The 11,514-nt window shown below is 40.4% G+C and overlaps 1 protein-coding gene across 1 annotated transcript; it reads left to right on the top strand.

The window, feature by feature from the left end:
• The first annotated feature begins 4,643 nt into the window (after positions 1-4,643).
• On the top strand, positions 4,644-6,941 carry LOC143029565 (hemocyanin B chain-like). Its single transcript, XM_076192228.1, has 2 exons — positions 4,644-6,217; positions 6,413-6,941. Exons 1-2 carry the CDS (start codon positions 4,687-4,689, stop codon positions 6,832-6,834), a joined length of 1,953 nt encoding a protein of 650 aa, XP_076048343.1. The 5' UTR covers positions 4,644-4,686; the 3' UTR covers positions 6,835-6,941.
• Positions 6,942-11,514: the final 4,573 nt, after the last annotated feature.

Here is an 11,514-nt window from a genome sequence, read left to right as displayed (position 1 = left end):
TAAATTCGAACTAGTAGTGGAGGAGGAATGGGGATGGTTCAAGGAGGGAGTCATAAGGTGTGCAAAGATGGTGTGTGGAACAAGGGGGGCGGGAGGAAATAGAAGGAAGGGTAGTGAGTGGTGGGATGAGGAAGCAAAGAAGGGTGTAGAAGAGAAGCAGGCATTCATAGATTGGCTACAAATTAGGACGAGGGAATCGTATGAGAGGTACAAAGTAAAGAGAAGGGAAGTTAAGCATAAGATAAAGGAAGCAAAGAGGAGAGCAGATGTGAAATGGGGTAAGAGTATGACAGAAAAATTTGAAAGTAATAAAAAGATGTTTTGAAAGAAATTAAAAGAGGAAGAGGAGGCGAATCAAGTAGAGAAGAAAAGGTAAAAGGTGCAGATGGAGAGATGATAATGGAAGAGAAGGCAGTGAGAGAAAGGTGGGCAGAGTATTTTAGGGGGTTGCTAAATGTGAAGAAGGAAAGGGAGGGAGAGGTAGCTGCAGTGGGAAGCGCTAAGAAAATGAGAGTGATGAGTGAGGAAAATGGAGGAGAAATAGGGAAGGATGAAGTTAAAGCAGCTGTTAAGATGATGAGAGCAGGTAAGGCACCTGGGTTGGATGGATGCCATGCAGAATGTCTGAAGAAAGGAGGTACAGTTGTGGTGGACTGGCTGGTGAGATTATTTAATGTTTGCTTGAAAGAGGGTAGAGTGCCGGAGGACTGGAGGAGTGCCTGTATAGTACCGCTTTACATGGGAAAGGGGGACAAGTGTGAATGTAGTAGTTTCAGAGGGATCAATTTGTTGGGTATAGTTGGGTAGGCTTATGGGAGGGTCTTGATTGAGAGGATTAGGAGAGGAACAGAGGGAGTAATTGGTGAGGAACAATGTGTTCTAAGGCAGGTAGGGGTTGTGTAGATCAGATTTTTGGGGTAAGACAGATATGTGAGAAAGCTATAGGAAAAGGTAAGGATGTTTTTTGGGCTTTTATGGATCTGGAAAAGGCTTACGACAGGGTAGACAGGAAGGCACCGTGGGAGATACTGCAGATATATGGGAAAGGAGGAAAGCTTTTAAGAGCAGTCAAGAGGTTTTACGAGAGTAGTAGAACTTGTAGTAGGATTAGAAAAGGAAAGAGTGAGTGGTTTGAGGTAAAGGTGGGACTTCGTCAGGGATGTGTCATGTAGCCCTGGCTGTTCAATTTATATGGTGGTGCGAGAGGTAAATGCAAGGGTAGTGGGTCAAGGATTGGAGATGGTTAAAGAAAATGGAGAAAAGTGGGAGATAAATCAGTTGTTGTTTACTGACGACACTGCGCTTGTAACAGGATCAGAGGGGGGATTGAGGAAGTTAGTGACAGAGTTTGAAAAGGTGTGCGAAATAAGGAAGTTGAAGATAAATGTGGGTAAAAGTAAGGTGATGAGATGTACAAGAGGAGAAAGTGGCGGCGGACAGGAATTAAGTATTGTGGGAGAGAGACTGGAGGAAGTGGATATTTTTAAATACTTGGATGCGAATGTGGTGGGAAAGGAAGGAGGGGGAGATGGAGGTAGAATGTAGGTTGAGAGAAGCGAGTAAAGGCCTTGGTGGATTAAGAAATGTAATGAGAAATAGATATTTGGGAATGGATGCTAAGAGGAGATTGTATGAAGAAGTGATTGTGCAGACAGTACTCTACGGGGCAGAAACATGGAGTATAAGGTAGGAAGAGAGGAGGAGTTTGAATATGTTGAGATGAGATAACTGAGAAGTATGATAAGGGTTACTAAGCTGGATAGAGTGAGAAATGAGGAGGTGAGGAGGAGAACAGGGGTGGAAAGGGAGTTGAGAGATAGGGTTGATGAAAGAGTATTGGGATGGTTTGGACACATGAAAAGAATAAGTGAAGAAAGACTAGTAAAAGAGGTGTGGAAGGCAGAGATAGAAGGAGTGAACATGAGGGGGCGACCTAGGATGACCTCAGGGTGCTACAAAGCGCTTTGTCACACCAAAGGAAGGTCACAGACACACGTCTGTACCTCATGACTTCCTGATTCGTTGTGTGTGTGTGTGTGTGTGTGTGTGTGTGTGTGTGTGTGTGTGTGTGTGTGTGTGTGTGTGTGTGTGTGTGTGTGTGTGTGTGTGTGTGTAAATATGTGTGCGTACGTGCGTGCTTTTTGTGTATTTTCCCAATTTTTTTGTACTCAATTGTAGTATACAGGAATAAGCAACACTCATGATGTCCTTTCTTACCCTCCAGTTTACCATACCCAGCTTCAAATACATGTACGGTTTCAACTTGGGATATATCCTTATTTTCCAATTGTAATGCTTAAATTTTAATTCATGAATTGTTCCAGCTTAGGCTATATCACCTTGTAAGCTATTTCAAGTATTCATACATCTATATGTGCGAAGATCTGGAGTCTGGGATCCATATTGTAAGGGGAGAAGCGTAAACACCAGACTCATTTGAACACTATACATTTTCACACCCCTGAAGACGGTCCTAGGACTAGGACCGAAACGTCGGGCATTAAACTTCCCACTTTGAGTCTGGTGTTTACGCTTCTCCCCTTACAACATACATCTATATGGAAAACTGTATTTCTTCACATCTTTTACACATTTAGTCTTTCTTAATCTGTTCTCACGATTTCTAAAAGCCCTCCCATCCCTAAACAAGAGATCTATTCTGTCAAAGTAGTCTATTCCCTTTATCGACCTAACTGTTGTAACCATATAATTTTTTTCTCTTTGACTCTTTCAAAGTTGGCAGATATAGTACTTTTAGATTCTGCTAATATGGTTTATCTGCCATGCAGAGGGCCAATATGGTTATTGCCCTCTGTTTTTTGTTGATCTTGCTTATATTCTTGATCTTGTTTGGGGATCATACACTGACCCAAATACTAGCTCTCGGATGGATAATCTCTTCATTCGTTTATCTGCCATGCAGAGGGACAATATGGTTATTGCCCTCAGTTTTTTGTTGATCTTGCTTATGTTCTTCATCTTGTTTGGGAATCATACACTGACCCAAATGCTAGCAGTCCATATGTCTCCACAGCAGTGCTACTAATAGGGGTGTCAGGTGTTTTTAACACTCCTAAATCTATCTCCCCTTTTGATTTTGTCACAAAACCTCTTCTCGTGGAATAGTTCAAAGATAGTCTTTTAGAGCTGTTGCTCATTTCCAATAATCTACATTTCTTCCATTCTTGGTTTCATGTGAATATAGTGTCTAGATATTTTTGCAAACCGATTCAATTTTCTGCAGCAGTGAACTGTTGCCCATTTCCAGTACTTTGCATTTCTTTCATTCTTGGTTCCATGTGAATATACGTAGTGTATAGATATTTTTGCTTGTAATTTGTGTAGTGGAATCTCGTTTCATGGAATAGTTCAGATAGCCTTTTAGAGTTGTTACCAATATCTTATACTTTGCATTTTTTTTTCCATTCCTGGCAACATGTGAATATAGTGTCTAGGTAATTTTGCCTGCATCCCTCCTCTTTTTGCATTCTTTACATCATGCGCAAACATACTGGCATAGATTGTTTACTTTCTATCGTGTTATTAACACAGCTAAGAAACATCACAGGTGCTAGCACTGATTCTTGTAGAACTACACTGGTAACTGCTCCCCATTCTGACTAAAATCCTTTCCTACTGTCCTTATGTACTTTCCTTTCAAAAAATAATTCATTAATCCCAAATAAGGCAACTCTGCAAGATACTTTACCTTTGCCGGAATGCCTGTCAAGTGACGTTGGCGACGATGGAACATCCACTTCATTTCTCAGCCAGATCCACAACCCTCAACTCATCACCGATGGGTTTCCTAAGATACTTTAGGAAAAACATATTCCAACAGCCCCCACCCCTCTTGCAGCGGAATACGTGAGATGTCGTGAAACACATAAAAGATGAGTGTGAAAGTGCCACGCAGAGATACTCTAAATTATCTCTAGTTAGGATGATGCAGTAAATAAACGAATCGAATAATTATATCCGTTGCAATGCCTCGAAGACAAACATTGCAGTTTATCTATTGAGCTTGTATACCGAAACAAACCGAGGTATGAAACTAAATGTTAACGTTAGACAAGAACCTTTCTAAAAATATGGATAAACTATTCGAGGAATATAGGAGATAAAAATATTGCAGAGGATATTCTATAGGAACGGAAGTATGGACAACGTTGAAAAAAAAAAGTGTTGATGAACAGAAATACATTTCACTAGTACCATGCCAGGTTTTCAGGTAAATACTTCTCCTGTTAACAGAAAGGTTCCTGAACCATGCTAAAACTATTAGGGCATATTTTGACAAATACATAATTTTGCAAACTTGTGATCAACGTATAATGCAATTACTAAACATTAAAGCAAAGTTGCGATCTATTACACGTCATCTGGAACACTTAATTCATGTAATCTATTTAATCTCTAAATTATTGCTAAGCCTCTCAATATCTGGATAGAAAATGGCTTCTGGAAAATCCCAGAAATGGACGAAATAAAACATCCCTGGAGGTGACAAACCGGTTCCCTATAATAATGACCTCCATCCCGGCGATAAGTCGAGGTACTCGAATAAAACAGAAAAATTAAGTGCTGATTAGAAGGACGCCTTGGAAACTGTTATCACACGAGAGGGTATAAAAACGGGACAGGTTCCCGCAACAAACTCACACCCAGTGCCAGCAGCGTTCAAGCATGAAGTGGCTTCTCCTCATCGCGGCCGTTCTGGCCGTCGCTTCAGGGACTGATGTGGCCCACAAACAACAAGCCATCAATCGACTCCTCTTCAAAATCACAGAACCAATCCGATCCAAATTCGCTGACCTGAAAGAGGCCTCCACCAGCTTCGTACCTACTGGTGCCGGAGAGTTGCTCAAGAAGGAATATGACGATCACCGACTTCTTGAACAGAAGCACTGGTTCTCTCTCTTCAACCCCCGTCAAAGGGAAGAAGCCCTCATGCTCGTCGATGCCCTGTTGGAGAGCACCGACTTTGACCACTTCAAGGATACGGCCGCCTACTTCCGTGAACGCATGAACGAGGGAGAATTCGTGTATGCCCTATACGTGGCTGTCACCCACTCGACCGTATGCGATGGAGTCATCCTTCCTCCTCTGTATGAGGTGACACCTCACATGTTCACCAACTCCGAGGTTATCCAGAGGGCTTACACAGCCAAGATGACCCAGACCCCTACCAAATTCCACATGGAGTTCACTGGCTCTCGCAAAAACCCCGAACAGCGTGTGGCTTACTTTGGTGAGGACGTCGGCATGAACTCTCATCACGTTCACTGGCACATGGACTTCCCCTTCTGGTGGCACGGAGACAAGATCGACCGCAAGGGAGAACTCTTCTTCTGGGTCCATCACCAACTGACTGCACGATTCGATGCCGAGCGTCTCTCTAACTACCTTCCCGTTGTCGACGAACTCTACTGGAGCAGGCCCATCAAAGAAGGTTTTGCTCCCCACACCACCTACAGGTATGGAGGAGAGTTCCCTTCACGTCCCGACAACAAGGTCTTCGAGGCTGTCGAAGGAGTTGCACGAATCAGAGATATGAAGGAGATGGAAAGTCGCATCAGGGACGCAATCTCACACGGATACATCGTCGCCAAGGACGGAACTCCCATCTACCTCGACAATGACCATGGCATCGATATCTTGGGAGATGTTGTTGAATCTTCCACCAGCAGCCCCAACGCAGCATATTATGGCGCTCTTCACAACTACGCCCACATGATGTTGGGAAGGCAGGCCGATCCCAAGGGCAAGTTCAACATGCCACCGGGTGTCATGGAGCACTTCGAGACCGCTACTCGTGACCCCTCCTTCTTCAGGCTCCACAAGTACATGGACAGTCTCTTCAAGCTACACAAGGACAAACTCAAACCCTACACTGCAGATGATATCGGCTATGCAAATGCCCATATCACCGAGGTAGAGATTGATGGCGACCTGTCGACTTACTTTGAAGATTACGAATTTGATCTCACTAATGCTCTGGATGACACTGAGGAAATTGACGACGTAGCCGTCTCCACCACCGTTCACCGTCTCAACCACAAGCCTTTCTCATACAAGATTGGGGTTGACTCCGATCACGGAGAAACCGCCACCGTTCGAATCTACCTTTGCCCCAAACACGACTACAATGGCATCGAACTTCACCTTGACGAGTACCGATGGGGCTGCATTGAGATGGACAAGTTCTGGACTCACTGTAAGTACTGACCTGTTTCTAAGCAAGCTTAGTATAATTGGTATCCCTCAAAATGAATCCCTCAAAATATGTGAGTAAATTAAATAGGAGCTCTGTTGTTAATTCCAGAATTATTTCTTTATGTGGATGAGTACCTACTTGTTATACCTCTGTGGTAGGTGTATAGTTAACTAATCCAGCAATTCTTTCTTCCAGTAAACGGAAAACACCAGACAATCGAGCGCAAGGCTTCCGAGTCTTCAGTGACCATCCCTGACCGCGTACCTTTCCATGACCTCATCAAGGAAGCCGATGACGCTGTTGCAGCTGGAAACGACTTAGTTCACTCGGATGTCAGGGCTTGTGGACACCCCGCCAGAATGCTCTTACCTAAGGGCAAGTCTGAGGGTATGGAGTTCAATCTCCTCGTGGCAATTACCAGTGGTGATGATGCTACACATGAAAATCCAGCCGCCGATGATCACGGCAGCACCCATGGCTACTGTGGCTCCCACGGAGAAGTTTATCCCGACAAGAGACCCATGGGCTACCCACTCGACCGCAAGATTCCCGACGAACGCATCTTCGACGTTGACAACATCAATGTCAGCACGGTCAAAGTATTCCACAAGGAATAAGCAAAATGTCACGCTTTAAACTAAACATTTCCCTTTTAAACCCGCCATTGCATAAATTTTCGCCTTCAAGGGCCAATCGATGAGGAGAATAAAAGTAGTTTTTCGTTTCACTGTATTTCTTTTACCCAAACTCAAGTTTCACTTTCACTCACAGTTTCATTTTCACTCACAATAACCTTGAGGATAGTTCCTTACACTCCACCACACACTCTCCTATCTCATCACTCGCCTCCTCCACACTCCCTACACTCTTCCCACTACACTCCCAAAATCAAAATTACCCCTCCGCTTCAACTTAGATTCACTTAGTACTAACATATCCATCTTCCTTCACACATACATACTGCCTATCTCTTCCCTTTTACTCTCGACTATACCACAACCACGCACGTTATATCAACAAAATTTTAGGGTTCTGGATGGAGTGTTCCTTCCAGACCCTTTTATGTCTTGGCTTCTCGTAGGATAATCTTACTGGGACCAGGATTCGCAAGGAAAATATGGTGGCAGAATTCTTTCCTCCTCACAAAGGATTACAAAGGCGGAGCATGCCGACAGGAGACCTTTTGGTCATATCTAGGTCGGATGCGAAAAAAATCATAATAATAATAAAATAATAAATAAAAACTATAATAATGTAAATAACAAATATGCATAGGTATAGTTAAATAATAAACAAACAGGTAAAGAGTAAATAATAATAAGTTGACATATAACTAATAACACAATGTAACACATGTTTTGTTTATTTGTATTTTTTCATGTTTATATATGTATTTCGTGTCACTGAATCCAAATATCACATTAGTTTTGACGTAACATCGATATTTCTTTATTTATTCTTGATTTTATATTTTATTGTTCTATACGCAACCTTTCTGTACAGTAGTTAATTGATTCAATCTACTTTAGCATTCTAAGGATAATTATACAACATCTAGTATTTTTTTCATAATATGAAGTGTATTTAAGAGCTACAATATTAGTAAGAACAAAATAAACAACACAACTTTGCACTGCAAGTGTTTTGATGACTCTTCTCATGATTAGAAGTGCTTTGACGATCGAGATTTTCTAGAATGCATGCTTTCGTCTTTTCTGACTAGTGACCATGTGTAATCTCCCATCATAGCAGTATTCCATCGTCCTTGATATCTTCTTTCCATAGTTGCGATATCCTGATGAAATCTCTCGCCATGCTCCTCACTGACAGCCCCCAAGTTTTCGGGGAAGAAATCTAGGTGAGAATGCAAGAAATGTATCTTCAAGGACATACGACAACCAAGTTTCCTGAAGTTCTCAATAAGCTTTGCCACTATTTGTCTATAATTAGGGTCCTTGTGATTTCCTAGAAATCCACGAACTACATCACGAAATGAACACCAAGCTTCTCTTTCAACTTTCGTCATCGCTCTTTCCAGTTTCTCCTAGTAGATTCCATTCTTTCATCCTTGATGTAAGAAGCTCAGCTCCTGACTTATTAAGACCTAAGTCTCTGATTAAGTCATCTAGCTCACTCTGACTTGGAAAGTGAGGCTCCGAAGTCGTTCTTGGTGCGAAATCTTCGTCTCCCATTTCATGGCTGCTGCTACCTGCTGACCCTTCAGATGAAATTTCCATTGCATCTTCCATCTGGAAAGAAAGAAATAACTAAATATAGCAACTTCAACAAAGACGAATAGCATTAGTATTCCATATATATTTAGGAAAGTGAATGTATATTAAGTACTTAATATTGAAGTTAATTAAAAGTAAAGAGAGTATGATAAAAATAAACTTGCATTTTCTGGTGGTTGTGGTACTGGTAAGCTATCATCATGTGGGACAGGTGCTCTAGATGATGGTATGTCTGGATACTGCAGAGCTTGTCTTCCTTTCACTTTCCTGTACTTCGTCACATCAATCATACAAAAGTAGCAGTCGTCGTGATGGTTCTTCGGCTCTCTCCATATTCTAGGAATGGCAAAAGGCATTGCCCTTCCTGTACCTCTCAGCCATCCTTCTAGAGTAGATCGGCAGCTTCCACATATCACATGAGGTGCCCATGGCTTGTCCTGGTCACCCATGGGCATTCCGAAATAGAGTCTGTACGCTATCCACACTTTAGCACCTCTCACGATCTTATGTAGTACTTGTTTTTTCCCAATATAATAACCACACACATAGCAAAATGTATCAGGAGAATTTTCACATCCTCTAGTAGCCATCTTAACAGGTAAATAGTTCAGTCATTGATCTGAAAAAGAAAATTAGATAAACATTTAGTAGCAGACCACATAACAATTCCAAAATATACATGGTAACATTGAAATTATATGTATTTCTATAACGGTCGATGATACAGAAAAAATAATTGCATATTTGAAATCAGCAGGAATAATGGATTAATAAACTCTAAAAAAGATGCAATAAACAAAACTTTTGAAAAAAATGTTACGTTGTGTAATAAATGAAAATCAGACAGACAAATGAAAACAAAACAAAAACAAATAGTATGAAATAAATTATAATAATTACAGCATCTTGCTTAGGTATTTATCTAAATGATTCTTAAAGCTTCGAACTGAACTACATTGCACTGCCTCTGCAGAAAGTTTATTCCATTCATTAACTACACGGTTGGCAAAGTTGTTTCTACCTACTTCCAAATTGAATCTATTTCCGGACAGTTTGAGACCATTGTTTCTTGTCTGATTCTCATTCAATGTGAAAATTTGGTCACTTTCGATGTCAATTCCCTTTAAAATCTTAAAGACCTGTGTCAAGTCACCTCTGAGTCTACGCTTTTTTAGGGAAAACAGATTCATATGTTTTAGTCGATTTTCGTATGATTTATTTTTTATATTTTGAATCAGTTTTGTGGCTCGCCGTTGTACTTTTTACCAATCTGTCAATGTCTTTAATGAGATTCGATGACCATACGGAAACAGCATATTCCAAATGTGGACGAACTAACGATTTATATAGCTTGTTAATGAGTGATGGACTTTTGAAATCAAAAGATCGCGCAATCAGTCCTAGAATCTTATTTGCTTTCTCAGAGGCTGAAATACACTGCTTGGATGATTTGAGGTCGTTACTGATAATTACGCCGAGATCTTTTTCACTATCCACTTTTGTTAACGAATTTCCAAATAACTTGTAATCGTACTTACTGTTATTTTTACCTATGTGCATTACCTTGCATTTACTTGTGTTAAATTTCATTAGCCACTTTTCAGACCACTGCTGTAATTTATCTAAATCTTCTTGAATATCTAATTGGTTTGAGTGATCATTTGCCACTCCGCACAGTTTTGTATCATCAGCAAATTTGGAAACAGTAGATTTTAGTCCATGGTCTATATCATTTGTATATACTATGAATAGAAGTGGCCCAAGAACGGAACCCTGAGGAACTCCACTTGTAACATTTTTCCATCTAGAAGTTTTTCCATTTAAAACAACTCTCTGTTTTCGACCATTCAACCAATTACTAGTCCAACTTAATAGGCTACCACTTATTCCGTGTAAAGCTAATTTAGTAAGTAGTCTTTCGTGTGGGACGGTATCAAAAGCTTTTGCAAAGTCTAGATATATTAAATCTATATTGTTTCTTTTGTCATATATATGTGTGTGTGTGTGTATGTGTGTGTGTGTGTGTGTGTGTGTGTGTGTGTGTGTGTGTGTGTGTGTGTGTGTGTGTGTGTGTGTGTGTACATATATATTATATATATATATATTTATATATATATATTTATATATATATATATATACATATATATATTGTCACATACCATGTATATTACAGTATATATCTCAGAAATATATACGTAAATGAAGGTGAAACTTTAATGCACTGTGATGTGTAGTGTCCGATAGACTGGATGGGGCCGGGCGTAAACAATTACGACATGACTTCACAAGCTGCATTTCATAAAAATGTGTGACTTCACTTTCATAATATTTGCACATTATGCTACCATCTTATATTTCATGGGTGTAAACTTATATTAGCTACCATAGGTGGAATTTTTCCTGACCCATACATGTTTCTTTTGTTTTCTAGTGTATACTATCAAAATCTAACTATATTTTAGAAATATGTGCGGTCAACCTTTGGTCGACGACTTCTCAGCTAGATTCAAGCAAAATATCTTTGTTACTTCCGTCACCTCCGTAGTAAATACTGTTCCTTTCTATATTATTGTATTTCGTTTCTCATTTTTACTTTTTCTTCACTACCTTTATGTAGATTAGCCACATAAGTTCCATTACTTATTTACATCTGTAGGAAGTAGGTAATGTTATTTTACACTTGGCTTGTCAATTTACACCAAGGGACTCCCTACTGGGATCCTCAATTTACTCACTAAGCCACTTTGAACCGACGTCACGACTTCCCCAGTCCAATAATCTTTACTCTTACATCTAAATGCCTCCCCTAAAGGAATGACTTTACTCCTATGAATCAATCAAATTTTCTCCTCCTCCACCCTTTCTACAATCAGAAAGACTGTTACAAGCGTCTTAAGCAATACTGCTTACTCATGCAATCACGATATCGATGCATGACCGGTTTAGTTTACATATTGTTACACAGGCATAATAAAGGCAATAAAATCTGGGCCATAGTGGTTGTTTATAAACTTTAGACGCGGAGTGAGATTATGCAACTCCTTCGTGGCTATTTTTTAACCA

This window comes from Oratosquilla oratoria, chromosome 11 (genome assembly GCF_046742065.1).
Source record: "Oratosquilla oratoria isolate Oo_2021 chromosome 11, ASM4674206v1, whole genome shotgun sequence".
NCBI classification, from domain to species: Eukaryota; Metazoa; Arthropoda; class Malacostraca; order Stomatopoda; family Squillidae; genus Oratosquilla; species Oratosquilla oratoria.
Note: the sequence above shows the minus strand (reverse complement) of the source record. Positions and strands in the feature narration are given on the sequence as shown.

Excerpts from the sequence above, each read along its gene's own strand:
- LOC143029565 (XM_076192228.1), top strand. The coding sequence starts at position 4,687 with ATGAAGTGGCTTCTCCTCATCGCGGCCGTTCTGGCCGTCGCTTCAGGG. Across the intron at positions 6,218-6,412 it reads GGACAAGTTCTGGACTCACT|TAAACGGAAAACACCAGACA; the intron begins GTAAGTACTGAC and ends TCTTTCTTCCAG.